The 24,778-nt window shown below is 42.2% G+C and overlaps 2 protein-coding genes across 2 annotated transcripts in view; one reads left to right on the forward strand and one right to left on the reverse strand.

Annotated features, from left to right (window-relative positions):
* NDUFAF2 (NADH:ubiquinone oxidoreductase complex assembly factor 2) overlaps positions 1–15,064 on the reverse strand; it is a 59,447-nt gene extending 44,383 nt beyond the window's left edge. Inside the window, exon 1 of the mRNA XM_084278143.1 lies at positions 14,891–15,064. Within this exon, the coding sequence (XP_084134269.1) occupies positions 14,891–15,017 (127 nt within the window). The 5' untranslated portion in view covers positions 15,018–15,064. The remainder of the gene's footprint in view (positions 1–14,890) is intronic.
* Positions 15,065–15,549: 485 nt separating this feature from the next.
* Positions 15,550–24,778, forward strand: part of ERCC8 (ERCC excision repair 8, CSA ubiquitin ligase complex subunit) — a 32,696-nt gene continuing 23,467 nt past the window's right edge. Inside the window, exons 1-5 of the mRNA XM_084278676.1 lie at positions 15,550–15,634; positions 17,350–17,445; positions 17,581–17,682; positions 22,945–23,068; positions 24,577–24,658. Of these exons, the coding sequence (XP_084134802.1) occupies positions 15,558–15,634; positions 17,350–17,445; positions 17,581–17,682; positions 22,945–23,068; positions 24,577–24,658 (481 nt within the window). The 5' untranslated portion in view covers positions 15,550–15,557. The remainder of the gene's footprint in view (positions 15,635–17,349; positions 17,446–17,580; positions 17,683–22,944; positions 23,069–24,576; positions 24,659–24,778) is intronic.

Raw genomic sequence — 24,778 nt, forward strand, 5'->3', positions numbered from 1 at the left:
ATTACACGGGTTATGATAAGGTGACTCCCATGGCAGAGACATAAAGCCACAATTCTTAAAAAACCTGCCAGCCAGTAGTACCCAGCTGTCACCCAGGAGGGAGGTCAGGAGGTGGTATTAGTTGAAGCTCTCTTTCTTCCCTAGGCATGACTGTAACAAGCTCCAAGGCACTCGGGTGCCCCATGCTTGTTTCTTATTTGAACCGTCTGCTCCCCAGCTGCCGCAAGGTGATTAAAGCAAAATACCAAATACAGAACAACTGGCCATGTAACTATGTGACTCATGCAACTAGCACATTCTTTGCTCCTCTTCCAGTATGTTGAAGCTATTTTGGTGGGGTGTTGTGACTAGGCATTCAAGGCCTCTAACACTGATTTGGAACAGCCACCTTACTTTTACCGAGGTGAATATGTGAACACCCAAAGAACACAAGAGAGACAAGGCTGGAGTAAAGGACTGTACTGAACTGCCTTGTTACACACTGGAACAGCAGAAACTAGACAATTATTCCTTTTTGAGAGTCTTCCTGTATCTCTGTACTTAAGAGAACAGTGAAAGACTCCATCACACTTGGGAATACTGTAGCTGTTAACAGAAGTCTAAAAATTAACACGACCTCCAAAGAAACTGGGTCTTTGTACCTCCTTCCCCCTCTTGGAGGAAAACCTTGGCCTGGCACTGACAAGGAGCTCCTCAGAAGCGTTACCTTATCATTGGACAGGATCTGCACAAAGCATACAGACCTCCATTCCAGCTGAAGGCAAGTCAAATATTAGTAGAAATTCCACTGACAGAAACTCCTTGTAACATCTGCTAAAATCCTTGATCTGGCAATCTTCTCTTCTGGTGATAGGGTTAAATGCCTTCTTCCAGGACTGGAAAAAAGTTGAATATACCTGCCTAAAACCTGTCATCATAGCAACAGATCACACCAAACTTCATATTTCAGCAAATGCTATCATTTCTTTCTCATATAAAACCAATCAGAGTCCCATAGATAATCCTATAAAAACACTGAAGATTAAGCTACAGAAGATGTCATGTATTCCCCTGACAAGTCTCTCACGTTCTGCCACCCACAATCACCAACCTCCCATTTCACTTTCACCTCAAGGGCTTCATACTCCTCCTTTGTCTCAGCTTCACAGCTCATGGGCCAACTGTTCACCTTTTTCTACCATGTTGAGTTAAACGGGTACAGCAACCAGTCTCATGAATGCCCCTTCCAGCTCAAGGGAGAGATGGTAAAGAACAAGATGTCTCCCTTTCAGTAACAGCACACCCACATGGACCAACCGAGTGACCTCACTTCACCTTCACAGGAGATCCTAGTTCCTTTTTTCTGAGCTTTATGCCGCCGTTATTAATATCTGGGTCAGACCCAAATGCAGGACCTATCCATTTTCTAGCTTTGGCTCAGAAATGGCTTACACCATATGCCTTCTGGATCAGAGATGACAGAAATTTTACAAAACCAGACGATTTTTTGAGCTGTCATTTTCCCACTTAATTATTTTAAGAACAACCTAGGAAATTTTGGTGTATCACACTGAAGCAATGCCATGATTTCCTTATGGATATTATATTCTTGGTTCTCAAATATGGAACGGACTAGGAATTTTTTTTTAAACAAGGAAAAAATCTATACACCAATATCAAGTATGTTTAAATAGCACAGACAAGTATCTCTATAAGTTTCTTCAGATGAAGTAAAGATACAAAACTATTGCACTAAGTAAAAAGTTCTATCCCAGCCAGATAACAGTATTTATTTCTAAAACTACTCTTTCGAGTATGTCATAATAATTACTCAAGTTTAATTCAGGTTTTTGCTTTGTATGATACAGTAACAGTGGCAGTTCTCAATGGAAGAAAAATTGTATCAGTACTTTGCAAATCTCCACCAGTTCTTCACAGATGGGTAAAAATGAACAGTGCAGCACTGAATTCTTTAGAATTACTCCACAGCAAACCTGGATGGGCAGTTCAATTCACATTTCAACTTAAAGGGCCACTGGAAGCAGCCGACCTGCTCTGTTCTTGCGCTTTTGCTCCCTCACACTGTTTCACTTGAACAGCTGATGCCAGGAGCTAGACCAGGAAACTACTCTAGCAGAAAAAAAAAAGGGGAATAGGGGAGCACACTACGTTACAGAGATGCAGCACTGTGCTAGGTCTGTTGCGAACACATGGAACGAGAAACACAGATACACCAGTATGATCAGCCAAAGGAAAAGGAACGCTCTACCTTTTTTTTTTTTTTTAATACTATCTGCTACTAATGCTCCTATCAGATTATTTACTTTTTCATGGAAATAAAGCTGGATGTTAATTTTACCGTGAACAAGTATTTTCACACAAAATGTGACCATGAACAGTTTATTTTTTGGCAATTTTAGGAGTCCAGTGTTTCTAGCATATTGCTTAGATCACGTATCTACAGTTTGCATTTTTAAATCGGTTTATAAGCCATCACATGCAACATGCATTAAATTTAATACACATTTGCATACAGAACTCTCTCAGTAGATACTTTGCAAGAATGCCAAAAGGAGGTGACATTCTGCAAGACAACAGATGTTCTGCCACTGACTTCAAAAGAATCAGTATATTCTCATTTCTTTAAGAAAACACTAGAAATCTGTTTTTTAAAGATCGAAGGTATTAAAAGAGAAAGCATAACAGATGGCTCTGGCCATACTCAAGTTAACATTTAATAACTAACATTTCTTTACTGACTAAAAATAGAAAAAGATACATTACATTTGTTTATGAAAGTGTCATGGTTTAACCCTGCCAGCAGCTAAAACAACCACACAGCATTTTGCTTACCATCCACTGCAGAGGGATGGGGGGAACAAATAGAAAAATGAAGGTATAAAAAAAAAACCCTGAAACTTGTAGGTTGAGATAAAGATAGTCTAACAGGGCAGAAAAGGAAAATAATAATAATAATAAGAAGAATCAAAATAAGTGGTTCGGGGCACAATTTCTCACCACACAAAGCCCATGCTCAGCTACCTCCCAAGCTGCACCACCTCCTGGCCAAACCCCAAGTATACACACAGCATGGCATCATATGGTATACAATCTAGCTCTGGAAAGTTGTCGTGCCCCTGTCCAAAAAGCATGGACAATTGACTCAGGTTCATCAATTCCCTTTGTTGGAATTGAAGTGAGACAACACTTAAGGTCTATATTTAGCCAGTTGACAGCACTTTTGGTAAGAACCAAAGTAAGCCCTGCATCATTGAGCAGTTTTTGTTACTTAGCAGCTTTGAGGAAGAGAAATGTAAGAAAGGAGAAGAGAAAGAGATCACCAGTCCTGGATCCAGTGTTGATCCTACCAACAGGTGTGTTTGCTATGAAGTGGTAGTGCCCCTCTCCAGATCTGTGCCTTGATTCTTCACCTTTGTTGTTCCTTGCTTCATTTGCATAATTACCATCTCTTTTCTACTTCTTACGTAATTAGAACAAATGCTCAAAAAAGTGAAGTTTTGAGTCTGTGGGCTTCTTCGATTGGTGCTCTTTGTGTCGATGGCTGTGGCCGCTCCCTGCTACCTTTACCTTTCAGCCAGTTAACACAACTTTTGTTGAATTAAGTGTTCAGGCAATGCCTGTTCCTGTGTTTTGCAGATGTTTAAGACATATTTAGTTCAGTCTGGGGACCTTCGTCTCTGAAGCAGGGACTACGTCCCTCTTTCAGCTCTAGCTGGTCTCCTGCCTCAGTTTGGGTCAGCTGCCCTGGCTGTGTCCCCTCCCAGCCTCTGGGACACCGTCTGCCTTTTTGCAGGCTGGTATGAGATTCTGAAGAGTCCCTGGCTGTTGGGCAACAACCAAAGCACCAGGGTGTTATCAAGCTTATTCTCATCCTAAATCCAAACACAGCACTACATCAGATGCTAGGGAAAAAATTAACTCTATCCCTGCCAAACACAGGACAGAAAGTCATGTAACTAATCAAAACATTCATAGTCCCACAATTAGAGGTTGTTTCTATCAGGACAAACTTTTATTTTTAAAAGCTCCTAGAAGACTGGTTCATCAGTTTAAAATAATGTTCAGTTGATTGAATACTGCAATACCAGCATTCAGTATTTCAGTTTCTAGCTAGTATATTAGAAAAAGTAACCACTTATCCAATACAAGAAGGCAAGAGCTGATGGCTGAACAGGCAATTCTAACACTTCTTTCAGTCGTAATTTTGAAAATCGTAAATTCTTCTGGTAATAACCACCTCCAAGGCTTCTCTTTGGCTTGACCTGAACCTTTCACAGCTCTTGAAGAGCATGTAATCATAGAATCATTGAATCACAGAATGGCATGGGTTGGAAGGGACCCCAAGGATCACAGAGCTCCAACCCCCCTGCCGCAGGCAGGGCCACCAACCTCAGGCCTAGATCTACGCAAGGTTGCCCAGGGCCCCATCCAACCTGGCCTTGAACACTTCCAGGGACAGGGCACTCTGCATTACTGGGAACCCACCAGTCTGCAGAAGCAGCCAGAAGGCTACAAAAGAAAGTCTTATTTGAATGCCAGTTTATGGTACTGACAATGCTGAATTAAAAAGATGTTCAGTTCCTCTCACACTCCATGGACGCAGAGAAACAGACTCACAGAATCAGTTAGGTTGGGAAGGATCTTTAAGATCAAGTCAAACCATGAATATGATCATATTTATCACAATAAAGTTCACATGCTTTTGCCTGCCTGCAGGATCTGAACCCATTATTATTTAAGTAGTCACAAGACTTTAAAGGCTTACAATACCAACAATTCAGCTCACTCAAGTTTAACAGGGCAGTAGTAAATTTCATTATCAACCTACATAATTAACCATAAAGCTAATCAAACATGGACTATGATTTGAATTAATTCCTCCCCTGCTCCAGGCAGACCCTCACCTTGGCTGCTATCAGTCACTAGGGTGATACATCCTGACCCAGGCAGGAAAACATGGTAAATAGTATTTCTGACCAAATGGAGATACAAGTTACTTCCTACAAAACAAAGTATGAAGGAAGAACTGGGCTCAATGAATTTATCTTAATTTTCTCACTACATAGTATCTTCCTGTTACAACTGTTATATGTGAGCATTCTTGATCATCTTAATGAGTCAGTGCTACACAGTAAGCAAAAAGGGGTAAAAACATGAATCCTGTTTATGTATAAGGCTGAAAAAGAAGTGGGCAGGACTGTGAGGCTGGGAAATATTGGTAGTTTTCTGCTATTCTAAGCTGCCTCATCAGATCATCTTATTTTAAAATTTCTCAGTAGAAAAGAAACAATTACTCCATAGCACTGGAAGAAAAGCCTCAATTTATTTCCTGGACCTTTTTGCTTTCTCCCTACAGAGAAGCAAATAAATGACCAGCAGGAATAGATAGCTACTGGTGAGGGTGTGGCCAGTCTTAAGTCGTTAGAGAAACTATGGCATTTGGAAATTCTGCATTGCAGGAAAAAAAACTTAAAGCTGATGCCGAGAGGCTACCAGATGTAGCAGCGCAGGCATCTTCTTCCAAAACACTTCTAAACAACACCCCTGTACAAATACTGACGACATATAAGCAACGGATGCCTATATAACTGTGCTCCCAACAACAACATTTTTGACTGAGATGATGCAGCTCTCGCTGATACCCATTTTCACTTTCTCACTGGATATCAGTAACTAGATGTGACCCCTTTTCAAGGGTGCTCTTCAAGCATTGCAGTGCTGCATAGTGCTACGTCTTTTTCCACTCCAGCTTTCTCATTTTAATTCTATGGACCTCCTTTTCCTCATCCCTAAGTTCAATATCCCTCATACAGGTACAAAACATCAATCAGTCCACATGCTTCAGGAGTTCCAAAGCTTACGACATTTTCAACTCCTACAGCACTGCCTATGGCCTGCAGAAGCCTGCCAGAACACATCCTTTCTTCTCTCACGATCAGAAGCAAATTTCTTACTCCCTTGATGATGCCTCCAGATCACCCAGACAGAGGAGGCTAGTCAAATTAGTCCTTCACTTCAAGAAGGATGAAATAATATCACCTTGCATCTCATACGCACACGGACATAAATAATGGATGCCTAGAACTTAAGATCTTACCTATTTAGTCATTTCCATTTTCTTAACCTGTCACGCTCGTTTTCAAGTGTTCCTCCTTTCTGTACAACTCCTGTACCCAGAGGCAGAGCACAAAACTGATTCTTCCCTCTCCTCAAAGCAAAGCAGTTCTTATCTCTGTAAATCTGACCTTAAAACTATGAAGCCTCTTATGACAGAAACTTTATTTGGTATTTTAAAGATCTATAAAGAACACAAAAAACCTTTTTGTACAAAGCAGAAGCCAAACCTAATTCCTTACCACCTTCTCTGTTCTTTAGGGGAAGCTGAAAAGGTTACAGTGGCCCACAGGGTAGCATGCCAACCTTGCTCAGCTCTTTTATTTAACCTTTCTTTACTACAGTTTCTCAACTGCACTCTTTTGTTCAGCTCTTTATCACTCTATTCTGTCTTCTTTCTAAAAAACAACATAGCCACTCCACTTTTACTTAAGTAACTTTTCTTTCTAGTCTTATTTTACAGTAATAAACAATTTCTAAAAAGATGTACCATATAAGGCAGCAGTAGATGTAGAAATCTTCATGTGACAATCACAATTAACAAATCATTTGGACAGGATAGTCTTGTTAACCCAAAAATCATACAAATAATGAGCAGACATTAATTATACAGATATATTAGAAAAAGTTTCTCATACCAGCTACAGACACAGTTAAAATCTCCGCTATACAAATACGTTCTATTAAACCTCTCTGCCCCTACAATTCCAAGCCTTAAAGCTTTACAGGGAGCAGATGATTCATTCTTATGTAATAACCAATTGTTTCCCTTCTTCTGAACCAGAAAAACAAGTGAATTCTCCTTATATTTCAGGATAATGAAACTAAAAGCAACAGAATCTACCCATAAAGCAGGTGTTAACGTTAATATGCCACCAATCCTTACTGATACAATGACCATGTCTGCGACTCCCATAGCTGTAGTGATCATGTTCCAAGGATGGAATATGGGCAAGACTGCTGACAGTTTCATAGGCCCTATTTCTGGGACAGCTGTCCTTCTCCACCATGAACCCACAACAGGCTCACATGTGCTAACTTACAGTAGGATGATGTACCAATTCTTAATGTATAGGCATGAAAAAACCCCCACAAGCAACTCCATCAAGACTACACAGGTACCCTATTGTTATTCTAACTCTTAGAAAAGATGCCTAATGAAATGTTTGTGACAACTGCCCAAAGGGTGACAGCCGTTTAAGTTAGCAGGATTAACAACATCCAGGTATTAAAAACAGGTATCTGTCTAGCACTTCACTGTAACTTCCTCCATACACAATAAAAAGAAAGCTATTACACAAAGAAATTAAAAAATATGTCTTTTTATTTACTATAAATTTTCTGGACATCAAACAGACCTCAAAAAAACTCGAAACCCCAAACCAAACCAAAATCCTCACATTCCCTCACACCTCTACTGGAAGAATCAAAACAAGCTGTCAAATCAATAATTAAAAGTAACAAATGTACAGCATATAAAACTCAATACTGGAAATTCAACAAGATTAGCATCTCAGTTTGGTATCAATATACACACTGAAGATCAAACCTGGCTGTAGCAACAGACAACATGCAAGTTACTGCCTGCCCATAAGTTACTACTTATTGCTACTCCTAGTTTTTAAGTCAGCAAGATTAACATACCATACCTGTTGTCAATTCACTTCTGGCATTTGAAGGAAAAAAAATACCACTTCATCCAAACACTGTTTTTCAAATATTAATGCTTTTATAATCTGCAGTGAGCTTTTCGCAGTGTAACTGCTTTGCTGCATAATATATCACTCCAGCTGAAAAGCTATTTTGTCATTCCAGAATTACTGTCCTAGAGGCTGGCAGTCTGCAGTGCAAGTTTTATTTCTGTACAAACACACATACACACAGTTATTTTAGAGCTAGGTTTCCCTATTATGTACTCCCATCTGAAAGGAATATTCAGCGAGCTGTCAGCACTCACTGCTTCTGAAACGACATTGCCACCATCTGGACAAACCTCTAACTGACAGCTACAGAGGGTGTACCTGGACAAATTTTCCCTCTGTGGAAAAAAACCCCTATACCACCAAAAAAACCCCAACAAGAACAAACACACACACACAAACCACATTCTTAATACACTTATTTCCATATCTGAAACAAATAAGTCTTAAAATTCGGTTTCATATTCACTAATTGAAACTCAAGTTTTTTCTTTTGTGTCTTAAAATTAGACATTAAACTAAAATTAGCTGCTTAGCTTCCTTCCCAACACCTGAAAAACGAGCTTGCAGAACTCTTTCATGTACAGCAATTTTCTGTACAATTATCTGCAACAGTCACAGAATCATAGAATGGTCTGGGTTGGAAGGGACCCCAAGTATCATAGAGTTCCAACCCCCTTGCCACAGGCAGGGACACCAACCTCAGGCCTGGATCTACACAAGGTTGCCCAGGGCCCCATCCAACCTGGCCTTGAACACCTCCAGGGATGGGGTATCCACCACTTCTCTGGGCAGCCTGTTCCAGCACCTCACCATTCTCTCTGTAAAAAACTTCCCCCAATATCTAATATAAACCTTCCTTCCTAATCCATTCCCCCTTGTCCTGCCATTATCTACCATTTTAAAAAGTTGATTCCTCTCCTGTTTGTATGCTTCCTTCAGGTACTGGAAGGCTGTAGCTTGGTCCCCCTGCAGCCTTCTCTTCTCCAGGCTGAACAAGCCCAGCTCCCTCAGCCTCTCTTCGTAGGGGAGGTGCTCCAGCCCTCTAATCATCTTTGTGGCCCTCCTCTGAACCCTCTCCAACAGTTCTTGTGTTGGGTGTCCAGATCTGGACACAGCACTGCAGATGGGGCCTCACGAGGGCAGAGTAGAGAGGGACAATCACCTCCCTGTCCCTGCTGGCCACCCCTCTTCTGATGGAGCCCAGGATACCATTGGCCTTCCAAGCTGCAAGAGCACACTGCTGGCTCATGTTAAGTTGCTTATTCACCATGACACCCAGGTCCTTCTCAGCAGGGCTACTCTCAAGGAGCTCATCTCCCAGTCTGTATCTGTGTCTGGGATTCTTCCGGCCCAAGTGCAACACCTTACACTTGGCATTGTTGAACCTCATCAGGTTCCCCTGGGCCCACCTTTGCAGCCTGTCCAGATCCCTCTGGATGGCTTCCTTTCCTTCTGTTGTGTCAGCCACATCACTCAGCTTGGTGTCATCTGCAAACTTGCTGAGGGTGCACTCAATTCCATCATCAATGTCATTGATAAAGATGTTAAAGAGCACCGGTCCCAAGATAGACCCCTGGGGGACCCCACTTGTCACCGGCCTCCATCTGGACATAGACCCATTGACCACCACCCTTTGTCTAAATCCTTTCAACCAGTTTCTTATCCATTGGATGGTCCACCCATCAAATCCACTTCTCTCCAATTTACAGATAAGGAAGTGGTGGGGGACCATGTCAAAGGCCTTGCACAAGTCCAAGTAGATGACATCAGTTGCCTTCCCTTTATCCACCAATGCTGTCACTCCATCATAGAAGGTCACCAGATTGGTGAGGCATGACCTTCCCTTGGTGAAGCCGTGCTGGCTATCCCAGATCACTCGCTCATCCCTCATGTGCTCCAACATGTCCTCCAGGAGGATCTGTTCCATGATCTTCCCAGGCGCAGAGGTGAGGCTCAGCAGCCTGTAATTCCCTGGGTCTTCCTTGCTCCCTTTCTTATAAATGGGAGTGACGTGCTGATCAGTTTAGAAATGCTTCATATGTTTCTGTCCCTTGCTCAGACTTGGTGAGTCTCACTCAGGAGTCAAAAGGAAAACCACAGCTCTAACCTTTGAAAACAGGCTTTGGAGACAAAACATTGTTCCTTCCGCCCTACCCTATTCACCACTGCAGTATGTTTCAGTCTAGCCTTCACTGTAAAATTTTATTTTATAGCAAATTTTTACAAAAAGTAGAAATGCCACTCTACACTTCTGATGCACAGGAAAGCAACATGCCACTACCTATACCTGCATACAAGCAGCTATAAAAAACAGTCCCAGAGGATTGTTTTAATCTCAGAATTGTACATTTTTCTAACTTTTGTTACAAATTACTTATTTCTATTTAATCCTGGACTTCATAAGATTTTAGGACATCATAAATGTCTCACCAATCGAGCAGTTAATACATTTTCCTTGTACAGGTTCTTTCTCATTTGCGTATTTGTGGTTTGTTGAGAAAAAGGGTTCGTGAGATACAGGCCTGAGTGGGCATTTCACATGAACAGAAGGTTTCCCACAGAACTGGGTGCTTACACTCAATTATTAGCAACAAAATTTACAACTGAAACTTAGTAATGGCCCTTTCTTTTCAGGTGGTATTTATAAGAATACTGAAAAATATATTGAGCTTGCCAGCTTCCTTCTTAAAGCTTGTTATCATCACAGCCTGAGGTCACACACGTCCCATAATGCAGAGTTTATACTAAAAACCTACAGATACAGAATGCTTCAGGCTTTTTCCAGCTGCTCCTGGTAAACTGCAGCTTCAAATCTAGTCAAACCATAGCCTGCTGTTTCCGCAAAGGGAACCTTAAAACTTTTAGCACTGATACATAATCTTTTAAAGAAACTACCCTCTTCTTCCTGATCTACTGTTCTTACAAAAAATTGCATATGCTGTTATTTCACAGAGCATTTATTTTGAGTCCTAATCATTACAACAGATGACAGTATAAAAGATGATGAAGTTTAAATATAAGCTGACCATTAATAAAACTTTAGAGAAGATGAAAAACAGATATACCAGATCTTAATTATTTAGTTTCTCTTATCTGCCTGAATTCTTAAAAATAAATCAGTTATTAAGAGTTTTAATAAATTATTTTTACTCCCTGTAGGATATATTTTGCTGTAATAAATGCATGAACTGGACGAAGAATTTGGTTTGTAATTAAAAAAAAAAAGGAACATTTTAAACATCACTCCACGTTCTGCGACAAGAACAATTCATCACGTAGCAAAGCTATGGCGATGTCCTGACATTGTGTTATACAGTAAGAAAAATAAACGCATTACATTGACAAATCTAGTCTGTTTAATGAAATACTTGTCTGGGGTACTGAAATGGGTCATCAATCACACGATCCAACTGTCTAATCCCATCCCCTATCACATCCAGTTTCAGGACTGGCAACTGAAGAGTCACCTGGGACTTCATGAGTTATGCTGTATCTCTCCCGATAAGCAAGGTGCAGTGGTACTACTTAGTTGCTTTCACCACTTTAGGTAACCTTTTAAAAAGTACCAACTGCAAAATGTCACTAGATACAGAGTCATCTTTCTTCCAAATGAGCCTACCTAACCAAAGTGTTAAAGATTTGACTTGACTTTGGAGATGACAATTTCTCCTCGCTTAAAAAAAAAGTCCCTGATAAACATCACACTACATACCTTCAGACCCATTACTCATTAGACCTTTTTAATTAAGGCAAAAGACATGTGACGGAGGCATGAGGAAACTCGACATCAACCACTCAGATCCACTGATGCTGCTATCACTCTTTACTAATGTAGACAAGGACCGAGGGTCCAAGAGCATCCTGGACTCTGGACTGAGAGTAGGAGTAAGCAATTCACAACTGAAAGGATCCAAACATGAATTCTCTGCACCACAGGCTCCATGTATTTCTCTTCTAAAAATTTGTCAAGGACCAGGCAGGACAGGCCAAAAGAAAGCTGTCTGCTTTCCTGTGCTTCAAGCAAAATCTCGCTTGGATAATTCCTAGGCCACCCAGTCTTACCTCAAGCTGAAGTGGGGATCTCACTGCTGGTCTGAAACAAATCCCAGCCCCAAACTTGGTCCTGATAATACTACCACATCTAAGACATTACAAGGTGAGATCAAGTTAGTTACCACCACCCAAGGCAGTGGGTGTAACCTACCTGCCATCACTTCCCTAGCCAGTGGCTCCGCAGTGACAGAATAAACTGACTTACCCTCAGTCACAGAATCAAAAGCACAAATTACAGCCGAAATTAAACACTAGTGGGTGGGGAAATCGAACAGATAGAGAATCTCCTACATTGAAGTAACCCAAAGTCACAAGGGGCTGGTTTGGTTTGGGGTTGGCTATATCTTAAAATAATAACAAATACTCATGAGAATGTCTGTTTCGCAAGGAAAGTGGAAAATGGTCTGGTAAAGTGTAAACGGGGGAGAAAATGGGTTTCAAAACTAAGAGAACACAGAAATTAAATCTATAACAGCACTAATACAATGCATGCTGTACTGCAGGAAATTTGTCAGTTGTGTAAATTGATTTTCTGAGAACCCTTTAACCACTGAACTGTGTTCACTTTGTTTAGTAATAACGTTTGATCTCAGCTGATTCCCCACAGTTGACCAGTGTGACAGCTGACCTGCTGTAAGATATTCACAGCTAATCCCAGTTTCCTCCTGCACAGTCTGACCTCCAAATTTTAATAAAAATACGTTTGTGCTCTTCATTGAAATCACTGATAAAACCCAATTAGTTCTGGAATTTGAAAGACACAGAGCAGTTCCCTCCAGCTGACAGGGGAACATTTCTGACTATTCCAAGAACAGCTTCTGGTCTTTCATGCACCCACATAACAAATTTACAATCCAGAGTCTTAAATTTTGCACACAAATAGTTCTAAAAAGCATCACAGGTGTCCACTCAGAAAACAATTTTGATAAGAACCTTTTATGTCAAACCAACAATTCCACATCAGTTTTCACTTACAACCTTGTAAATATCAGCTACAATTTGTTCTTCTGGGGTTTTTTTCCAGCACACATGCCTGATTCATAGAGGGGTTTTTCATTTCAGGTTATTAAGAAGTCATGATTTCACCAATGTTCATTTATTGCTATTACTTCTTAGCTTTTAACCACATTAGGGCAGTTTGTACTTGTGCCTTTAACCACTGAAGGCAGCACAGGCATGAGCTGTATGATACACTGTCTAGCATGCGGTGTGTCTATTTAGACACTCAGTGGATCTCCCCTACCCATTTTCTGAATTTCAAAGCCTGCTTTCCTGAAGTAGGCTGGTTTTATTCTACTTATTTCCATCCCTTCTGAATGACCATTGCGCCCCACATCTCATGGTTAAGCACGTCTGATTCTAACAGCGAGTTCAACCAGTTAATATAACACAGAAGAAACCAACAAGATAAAAAGCAAAGTTTGAACCGTTCCATCATCAACTCCTTCTTCCTGTGGGGAAGTCAGGCTGACTTTATTCAGAGTTCTTCCTGCTGATTCTGAGGGGGGTCAGGCTTTTTAGGTCATCTGAAGTGCACAGTGTCAAACACATCAGTAAATCAAACAGAAAACACAGCTTTTGAGAGCAGTATTTTCACACAGAATTCTAGTAGCAGCAATTCTCATACAAACTCTCCTGTTCTTTAGTTACGTAAAAAAGAATAAGGGACAATTAACTGACTATGAAAGAACACATTTAGGGAAGATGTGGAATAACTTTTTACTATCTCAAACATTAGTTTGTAAAGCAGAAATATAATAACCCTTCTCTCATTTTTATTCCACAGATGTAAGAGAAGCATAGGAAGAGTGAATCTGCCCTCTGCCAAATTTTTTTCTGGTTCTACATTTTAATATTTTTTTAAATACACAACTTTTCCCAGATAACATGCACTTGACTGGATCAGATCAAAGGAATTAAAAAGCTTAATAGCAAACTCTCAGAAGGCAAAGGAGAACTGAGGTTAATATGGTTAGGAAGTATTAGGGACTCTGTATAAGTTTTAGCTCTTGATTTTGCTTCAAGACATCTTGTATAACCTTGTGCTATCTAGCAGTTCATCCTCTTCATTCCAACTTCTGTACCGGTTTTACTTTACAAATGATTCTCCATCACATCATTTAAATTCATTTCTCTTTCAACATTTTCCATTGGAAGGTCAAATAAATGTCAGTGAAATGTTAGCAGTGATGAGAAAGGAAACAGGCGGAAGAGACCCCTCCCTATTGGTGGCATCAGAGCAAGGTGGTGGTGCAGAACTTCCAACAGATCAAGACGAAGTAGGACAGGTGGACAGAAGAGACGAAGGACCCTAAATCACTGCAACATCTGCGCCATCAATGTTTCACCCACGGCTGCACAGCACAAGCACAGCCACCTGCACAACGATGCGAGGAGACACTCTGAGAGCACCCGGAACCCTGCTTCTCCCCAGGAGCGCAGCAAACACACGCACGGGACTTCAGCTAAAACCACATCCAGAGGCGCTCTGAGCGATTAAAGGTGTCAACCCCTTCACTGCTGCCCGCCCACCCACCCACCAGCGGGTGCCAGCTACGCTTCTGATGCCCGACTTCGGGGCTGCCGGTTTTTCCTCGCACCCGAGCGCCAGCCCGATGAGGAAACGGGCGCGGGCTCCGCAGGGTGCCGGGCAGCACGGGCCCGTCTCGGGCCCCTCGCAGCTGCAGCCTTTCCCTCCTCAGAACTCGCTCTTCGCTGTAACCGGGCGGCAGCAGCGGCAGCTGAGCCGCCCCGCTGGCTACACAGCAGCGACGCGGTCCCCAAACACCAGGGCCGCGCTCCGTCGGGGCCCGGCCGCCTCCACCGGCGGCTCAGGTCGGGGGGACAATGTCCTTAACTGCCACCGGTCTCCCGGACGGCGGAGCGCGGCAGCGCGCCCGGGCGCCCGTTTGACCTCATCAGGCCCCGCCCCGCCCGGCCTCCCCCCCGCCAGGGCTCTGGCCTGGAGGCAGCCACTCATCCCGCGGGGCAGGGCGGCCCGGCGGCACCCCCGTGCCTACCTGCGCGGGACTCGTGCTCGGGCACCCGGTAATACTTGTTGCCGAACTGGTCGGTGCCCACCAGCTCCTTGGCGGGCCCGAGGAACCGCAGGCGCAGGGCGCGCAGCACCTGCCGGGGCCAGCTCATGCCGGCAGAGCACAGCCTCCCGCTCCCGCCGCCGAGGCCTCCGCAGGCCCGCGCTGCGCCCCAAGCCCCGCCCCAAGCCCCGCCTCAGGCCCCGCCTCAGGCCCCGCCTCAGGCCCCAAGCCCCGCCTCAAGCCCCGCCTCAAGCCCCGCCTCAAGCTTCAAGCCCCAAGCCCCGCCTCAAGCCCAGCCCCGCCTCAAGCCCAGCCCCGCCTCAAGCCCAGCCTCACGCCCCGCCTCACGCCCCGCCTCACGCCCCGCCTCACGCCCCGCCTCACGCCCCGCCTCACGCCCCGCCTCACGCCCCGCCTCACGCCCCGCCTCACGCCCCGCCTCACGCCCCGCCTCACGCCCCGCCTCACGCACACGGCCCGTCCTACCCCGCCCCGCTGGGCGCGCTCACCGGCACTCCCGTGCTTCCCTGGTGGTGGGCATGCCAGCAAAGTCGCTCGCTATTGGTGGAGGTTGGCGTGCTGCGAGCCAATCCCGGTCACCCTCGGCCCAAGATGGAGGAGCGGTGTCGAGTGGTGCCGGGGTTGTGCCATGTTGGGGTACATTTCGGCTCGTCAGGCAGGGCTCGACGATCCATTGCGGCTGCGCCGAGTCGAGTCCACCCGGAGGTTAGCGGGGACCGGGGCAGCCGGGACCGAGGCGGGGCTGCGCCGCGGCCGCCTCCGGCGCTGTAGCTCCTGGCCCCGCCCTGCCGGGGAGGACTCAGCCGCGGCGGCCTGAGGTGGGGCCTGAGGCTCGGGGCGAGGGAGCCGAGCCCTGCCCCGCCGCCGTCCCGCCGTTCCGCAGCGCGCTCCGGAGTTCTCCGGCCTGGCGCCCCTGGGGCAGGCCCGGGCTCCCCGGCAGAAGCGTCTGCGTGTCTGCTGTGCCTCGCCTCGCCTCCGAGCTTCCCGCGCCGTTGTGGTGGTGGTGGCGGCACTGGTTGTCTGTGTTCAGCGGCTTGGGTTCGCGGCCGGGGAGCGGTGTCTCGGCAGGCTGAGTGGGCCTGTGCCTCCGTGTCACCGCCCTCGCTGTCCCAGCGCTCTCGCCGGGTGTTTCAGCTTGCATGCGGCTGTGCTCTGCTCTGTGAAGAGACAGCCCTTAGGTGGTGGTGGTGCTGTTCCCCCCATCGCTGCGTCCTCTGTCATGGGACGTTCAGTGTTAAGAATGAAAGCACAGTGGGCACGTTACTTGGGCGCTTGACTACCTAACACTTCCCTTCCTAAGCGTTTCATGTTTAACTTCAAATAATCTATAGTCATCAGTAGATTGTATTCATAACTTCAAACGCTTAAAAAAAGCTCCTCAGGAAGTGTATTGCTTCACTAAAATACCGTCTTGAGCTCAAAAGTTTTAAACAGTGTGTCTTGTAGATGTCAAAATTATTCTGCTAAGTATTCTTGCATATTTACATTTCACAACTTTTAAAAGAGCTTAAATGACTTACTAATTTTGAAGCATGCCTAGAGACGTGCTGTTGGGCATCTGCCTGCAACAGCCTAAGCTTCTCACATGGTTTTTGCCGTGTAAGATGAAGCAGCGTCGAGGCACTCACTGTGTTTCAGTGACATGTGTAGCTGCATTCTTGTTGATAGTGGTTTTTACAAAATAGTTCTAGAAGCACTGTAAATAGTTCTAGAAGCATCCTGTAAAGCCAAGTTTACATCAGGTGTCATGGTTTAAGGAAGAAGATTTTTTCTCCCTTTTTTTTTTTAGTTGACGTATTTAAAGATACAGGGTATTACTAGGGAGTACAAAATGCTAATTGCTGCTCAGAAAAGTTTGTCTTGGAAGCTTCATCACGTGGGTAGTGTAGTTTTTATTTAATGTTACAGCAAGCATATCACACAAGCATGGTTTCCTTAAAGTAGCTACTGTGATTTGTTAAACTAAATAAATCTGACCAGTAGGTGTCTGTACTTCCAAGTGGGATGAAGCTTGGGAGGCTGGTGGTACACAACGGGACCTCGGTGTAACTCATACTGTTGTGACTATAACAGCTGCATCTTAATGCTTCTTTTTCTAAGTGTTTTCCACTTGCATTCCTTTTTTGTTGTTTAATACGTTGACCCTGAGTGCAGGTTAACTATTTCTTTGAGTCTATTTTCCATATTTATTTCGCTCTGACCTTCCAAATGACATCAAGAATAAAATATTTTGTCTGCCAACTTCACAGGACTTATTTCCAGCCCTGTGTCATGTCTGCAAGTCTAATTTTGCAGATAATATCAGAAATGGGCAAAATACAGTGAAAAAGCAAGAAACTATGTTTTAAGGTGTTTGGAGCTACAAAATGCTATTCTCCAATTATGTTGTTGTTCATCTCTCTTTTTTTTTATGCTTTAAGGGTTCTAAGTTTGGAATTAAATAAAGATAGAGATGTGGAAAGAGTACATGGGAGTGGTATCAACACCCTTGATATTGAGCCTGTTGATGGAAGATAGTAAGTATATACTGAAATCGCTAAAAATACAGACCTCTGCTGTCTTTTGGTACTATGGATGTATTTTCCTGCTGAACAGTCAATTATGTTGAGATGATGAGTGTTGTGACTTGTGTGCTTTATTATCATTTTCAGCATGTTATCTGGTGGATCAGATGGTGTTATTGTAATTTACGACCTGGAAAACCTGAGCAGAAATCCAAATTACACATGTAGAGCACTTTGTTCTGTGGGAAGGTATGTACTCAAAAATTATATGAGTTTGCATTGATATATCTTGTTTGACTAGCATTAAACCCCAAAATTAATGTGTGCTCTTATTTCTAGGATAAAAGGACTGTAGAAATTAGCACCAAAATATCTATGAAGGTTATTGTGATGCATGATGGCTTTGGCATACAAAAAAAATCCCCACAAACAGCAAAACCTCAAGAAACTTCGTGAGGATTTATATGATTTATTAAGTAGCAGGAGCTAATTGTTTTTCTTATTTGTCTCATGTAACAGAATATCCATAGGATGACTGATACTTTTTGAGTAGACCTTTGACAGTTTGAAAGTCAAAATGGAGAGTGTTAATTGTATTCATATGGAAACTAGAGAGGATTGTGTTGCTGTAGACCCCACAAAAGAAGTCAAGAGCTAGTACTTCAGTTTCCTGTTTTAACAATAGAAAAAGGATAAAAAACCCTAACCAGACAAGAAAACCCCAATCCTTTTCCACATCACAGTTCCTCACCAGTGAGTTTTCTTGTTTCGCGTTGAAATTTCCTGCCTACAACAGTAACTATGAGACAGTAATGTTGGGACTATTGTAGAAATATCCCTTGTGTTACCAAACACATGTAACATATGTATCTTTGAATAGTTACAAAATTTAAGCAAAAATAAAATAATCTTTGCATAACCCTGTTCATGTGGTTGGGGAAAAGAAACCTCTTGAAGATTTGCAGTTGGTTTTCTTTCCCCTCTCTCAGCCTTATTCATAGTTATTCTAAGGTCACCAGGTACGGAAGTAAGTAATACAAAGAAAATCTTTAAAAGACATGTTACTGTTGAAAATGGGACATACTTTTCTGAAGAACTGGCTGCTGTTTGTTCTTTATATACGTGATCTATATAAAGACTCAAAGCTCCTTTTTGTCAGGCTTTCCCTGCAGCAGTATAAATTTGTCCATTATGGCCATTTAACCTACTAGCAAAAGCTGTTATTTCCTTGTGTTTACATAGGAAGGTTATCTTCTAGGTTAGGACTTTGACACTCACAATAAGATACAACCTGCCAGAATTTCCTCTTACTTTTTCCCAATCTGCAGGTTGTTTCAGGTCTAAGAGCTTCAGGAGTAAGATCAACAAGAACAGAATTTTAATACTAAAATGTCTAAATGGTATCTTGGACAGTAAGTAAAAAAAAAAAAAAAGAGGGGAATAGAACATGCATCCAAAAACTGGGTAGGAACAGAATCTACTGTGAGTAAGCTCTAAGTGTTAATGGTTGGGACTTCATGAGCAAAATTAATTAAAATCATAATTAAGAATAGAATACATCCCCAGATCTGAAAACCAAAAAGATTTCTGAAACAGATACAGCAAACTGAAGAAATACCTTCTGAAAAGACACAGCATAAAACCTGGCAAATCTGTGCTAAAATCATGCCATTGTTAAATTAGATTGGGTCAGTATAAATATTTCATACCTGAAAATTGTGTTTAAGAGCACAGGTAGATGGTAGTTTGTTTCTTGAGTAGATGTTAATTTGCGTAGATGCATCTTTTATATTTTTAATCAGTTTAATAGAGGCATAAACCACACTAGTAGAATGTGATTTTGCCTGGCACAATATTCTAAATGAAGGGCTTGTTACTGCTTAAAGTGACTGCAGTAGGATTTTATGTCCTCAATCATTCTCAGTATTCATATAGCTTCCTAATATGTTTTAAAGAGTTATTGTTACCTGTTTATATTATATGTATATATATTTTAAAGCATTATCTGAAGCTAATTAACTTCAGGTACAACTTCAGATACTGGAATTTTATTCATGCAGAATTCCTGACATCACAAACTAATTCATAATTACCACTAAGAAACGCTTGACTTTCTGTCTCCCATCTTTGAAGCATATCACAGTGGTGTGTTGCAGAAGCTTGCAGGGCACAATGCAACTTTGGTCTCTGAGTTGCTTGAAAAAGTTCTTGTTAGAAGCCACTTCAAGCTATTTCTGAATATATCATGAACTGGGCCTGCTGAGGGTCCAGTAGACTAGAATATTAGAGGAGATAATTCCTGATTTTTCTAGTATTTCTTATTTAGAATGTAGAGTCACTATTGCAAAACCAGGAACTTTCCATGCTCCACTGAGAGTCAGCACACCGAGCTTTACATGGTTTCATATGATCTACACTGTCCTCTGGCAAAAACTGGCATTTGAGAGTAACCAAACAGTACCATCTCCTAGATAATGTGTAAGGTAGTGTCCTCTACTCAAAACCTGTCTAGGAAGAATGAGTGGCAGAGACCTTACTATCCATGGAATTAATTCTGTATTTTTCTTTGGTAGAAAAGGTTGGGATATTCTGAGTAATGGGGGAAATAGTGTGTATAGAATAAATGAAATAGCATGCAGCCCTGAGACATAAGCCAGGCTGAATAGAATGTGGCCACTACTAACCCTAGACAGATCAAAGTGAGTTCTGTCGAGCTACCTAGGAGGGCTTTTTTCTGTTCATTCCTCAACCCTCTGAATTACAGGAGAGTGATTGCTCTGGTGCAGTGCTGAACACAGACCAGTGTTGTGCACTTACATTTATCGTACCAGTGTAATTAGTTCCATGAGTTTTGATTATTTTTTTTGCATGGTACCTACAAATGCCTCTTCAGTAATAAGTTCCCACTGAGTCAGGCTTGATTTTTCTGGCATTACAGGTACTCAAGATTTTTTGCTTGACCCCTGTAGAACAAGTGCACAATATATGTTAATTTTTAGCCCTGTGGCACAGTAACAGGTTATTTGGGTGTATGCCTAAGAGATAAACAATTGTCCTGGTTTTGTCTGGGATAGACTTAATTTACTTCCTAGTACCTGGTATGGTCCTGTGTTTTGGATTTATTATGAGGATGATGTTGATACACACTGATGGTTTTAGTTGTTGCTAAATATAAACAATACTATTGTATTGAAGCTGAAAGTGTTGTTGAGGACTTTTCAGTTTCCCATGCTCTGTCAGTGAGCAGGTGCACAAGAAGCTGGGGTGGGGCACAGCCAGGACAGCCGACCTGAACTGGCCAAAGGGATATTCCACACTGTATTACATCATGGGCAGTATATGAACTGAGGGGATTGCTTCTTGGGGGCTAGGTATTATCAGCAGGGGTTCAGTGATTGCTCTGTCCATCACTTGTTTTGTATATTCTTCTATTATTATTTTTTTATTCTGCCTTTTCTGTCTTGATCTGAAGCCATGAGTTTTACTGTTTTTCTGTTTCTCATTCCCATCCCACCAGGTTGGGGGAGGACTGAGCAAGCAGCTGTGTGATGCTTAGTTGCTGACTGGGATTAAACCACGACAGCATTGCAGGAGTTATTTAACTAAGCACAACAGTTGCTCCATAGCTCTTGCTTAGTATTGTCAGTGTTGGGTTCTGTGCTTTCTAGCAACCCAAGTAAGCAGGAAAGTTTATTAGCTTAGGTGTAGTGCCAGATCTGTACAGAAGATCTGCATCTGTGTTTACACAATGATACCCCTGCAATAGTTCCCACTTTGAAGTACAGGACAGTTGAAAGAGCAGTGCAAGGATAAGAGCTGAAATGAAGAAATCTTGTGATTCCTTCCCTAGCTGCAGATGGAACCTGTTGGACTATTTTTGCCTGTGTACTGCCTCTGGCTGGGATGGAGTTAACTTTCTTTGTAGTAGATTTATAGTATTTTCTTTATAGTGGCTTGTATGGTGCTATGTTTTGGACTTGTGGCCAGTCTTCATAAACACTGATGTTTCAGCTGTTGCTGAACAGCACTTGCATAGTATCAAGGCATTCCCCTTTCTCTGCACCCTCAGCAAGTAGGCTGAAGGTGGACAGGAGGCTGTGAGGATACAGCTGGAGCACCTGACCAGAATTGACCAAAGGAATATTGATTCTCCATGACATACAATGTCATGTGCAGCACTAAAACTGGGAGGTGTTTTCCAGGGGTTGCCATTGCTCAGGGTCTGGCTGGGCGTTGGTCAGCCTGTGGTAAAGGATTACTTTTGCACCACTTGAGGTTTTTTGGGTTGTTTTTTTTCTTTTTTTTTTTTGGGGGGGGTGGTTTGAGGGGGGTGGGAGGTGGGAGCTGTAGATTGCTTTGTTTCCTTTTGTTTCCTTTTCCTTATCAAAATGCCTTTATCTCAAACCACAGATTTTCTTACCGGTACCATTTGGATTCTCTCCTTCATCCCACTGTGGGGAGCAGGAGGGTGGGCAGTGAGTGAGCAAGCAGCTGTGGTGGTACTTAGTAGACTAGGGTTAACCCACAAGAGTAGAGTACATATGAGTCTGGGAGCACTGGTTTGCATGCTGAAGCTGGGTCTGTGTGGATCCACACCAACATGCGGAAAAGCTTTTTCCCACTGAGGGTGACAGAGCCCTGGGACAGGCTGCCCAGGGAGGTGGTGGAGTCTCCTTCTCTGGAGATATTCAAGACCTGCCTGGACGCCTATCTGAGTGTTATGTCCTAGGGAGCTGCTTTGGCAGGGGGGTTGAACCTGATGATCTCTCAAGGTCCCTTCCAGCCCCTATGATTCCATGATACAGTTCAGATACGAGTGGCCAAGCAGGTACGTGAAATGGCCTGTGCTCTTCAGAGTTCAGTCAGTTGAATCATACCCTGTAGCTGTCAGGATTGGCTCTGATGTGCCTTCTTCCCACTGCTGTATGTACTTGTATTGCATTCTGTTTCTGTGCATGGTTGAGTTGAAAGTTTCATACTGTTCTTTGTCTCTGATTTCTGAATGCAAAAATAATTAACCCTCAGTAACTCAGTCCCCTGCTTTCTGGTGAATTCAGTATACGTGAATTTCCACTAATTCTGTGCCTGTAATTAGTAGCTAATAATAATTTTTATATCAGTATATGTATTTTTCAGTGGATCAATTTCTAAGTGGGAATCGACAAGCATAAATGGTTTCTATTGTTAGGCCGTCACTTTAAAAAAGGCAATTAAAAATTTTCAGAAATCATTACTACCTTTCATGTCTCAGACTGACTTATCTTGAGATATGCTACAGATTCTGTATTTTTGAACAGTGAGTGATATGTAGTCTCTTGATATGAGGTCTCTTCAAAGTTATTAATAGTTGACTGAAAATTGAGACACCAAAACCAACTAGTTCTTGAAAACTCCAGTACAAATTAAAAAAAAAAAGTTCAAACTGTATTTTCAACTTGTTAGCAAGTTTCAAGACAATAATTTTATTATAGGAGATTATCAAGACTCTAACCAACTTTCCCTTGATTTTAGGAGCCATCCTGATGTGCATAGATACAGTGTGGAGACAGTCCAGTGGTATCCTCATGACACTGGCATGTTTACGTCCAGCTCATTTGATAAAACCTTAAAAATATGGGATACAAATACTTTACAAGTAAGAGAATTTCTACATCATGCAGGCTTCTTTGTGTGCTTGTTATCCATTCTGTATCAGCAGTTTGCCCAAGACTTAACAGGATCAGGCATGGAGAAGGATGAAAACCAGCCAGCTGTAATTCTCGGTGCAGCCAAGGGTGGCACGGCTCTGGTATTGGTGCCTACCTTAGTGAGTCTCTTGTCTGCGAAGACGTGAATGCCTGAGCTCTGTGAAAGCTTGGGAGAATTTCTTCTTGCTTTTGTTATGAACAAGAATACAACTAGGTGAATTTATGCTATGTAAACCTGTCCACCAAGTATTGGTCTGAAGTTTATGCTTGGGAATTGTTGAGTGCAATGGTAGTGTATGTCAGAGCTCGCTAATTTTGGTAACCAATGCCTAAATACTGCTTTTGAAAGACTGCTGGTCTTAGCATTCATGGTCGTTAGGTCCAGAATTCTGCTGTTGCAAGCACTGTAGGTGCCACTGTTAAAAATCGGTGGAAATGATAAAGAAAATGCTAACCAGTGTAACTGGCTTTATTAAACTAAACAGATTCTATAGGGTTTTAGGTTAGTTTGACTCGCTAATCCATGTGTCTAATGGGTAATCAATTCTGGACTGCAATTTATCCTTTTTCCAGTATGCGTGTATTAATGGGTTTACACTGATGCTATTTGACTGTCATTCCATGCATAGTGAAAGAATTTACAAAAAAGAGAGGTCTGTCGCCCTAATGACACAATAGAGAATATACTTTGACTTTTTTATTTTATATTTTCTGTTTTCTTTGTGAGATCTGGAACTGTGTTTGCGGTTAGTGAATCTTCTCATAAATGCAAAGTTCAGATCACTTTCCAAGTATTTCTGTGTTCATGTAAAGGTTGTTGATTAACGTATTCTGCCACCAAATGGTGTATTTGAATTTGACAGACAACTTAAAATTAAACTTGGGGGTGTTTTTAATATATATGTATACAAAACAGTTTGGAATAAATCAACAAAAGCAAGTGTGCCTATAAGTAATTATAGTGATTATCCAAGCCAATATTATGTTTGATCGATTTTAACGTTCAGAAAGGTGCTAATAATTCTCTGTATGTTTGGTTTTGAATTGGGGTAATTGAAAACAGTATGTACTGTTAGTGAATGGCAAGAGGCTTCTAAATTTAGTTTAAGTGTCTCTTTCCTGTTGACTTCTGCCTTTATACTATAATCTTGTTTGCTGTTGTTTCTTGCTAGCTTTTTAGATTTTTGATAATTTTGAGATAACTTCCTTTCATGCTTCTGATTACCCAGTTTCCATGGTCTGTCTTTTGGTTCATCTCTGGGCTCTGGCATAGTTCTAGTGTTGAAAAGAGACTTATTTGCTTTGTTTGCATGATCTGGTTTCCAACCAGAAGAGTTATTGTAAATATGTAAATAGTAATATTTGTATTAGTCTCATTTATAGCAGTTACTTGGAAAATAATAATGAGGATTTACAATCCTTGGATCTGTGGCTAATTTAGTCTTTTTATTGTCAGCCTGCAGAGGTATTTCACTTTGAGGGAACAGTCTATAGCCATCACATGTCTCCAATTGCTACAAAGCATTGTTTAGTAGCAGGTACGTATCTGTTTTCAAGAAATGTCCTATGTGTTTTGGTGCTATAGTAAAAAAGCAAGTAATCTATAGTAGGACTTCCTTATCTTATTTTACGTCACTTGAGTCTTCATAAGATATAAA

Source organism: Gallinula chloropus (genome assembly GCF_964237585.1).
Source record: "Gallinula chloropus genome assembly, chromosome: Z".
Lineage (NCBI taxonomy): Eukaryota > Metazoa > Chordata > Aves > Gruiformes > Rallidae > Gallinula > Gallinula chloropus.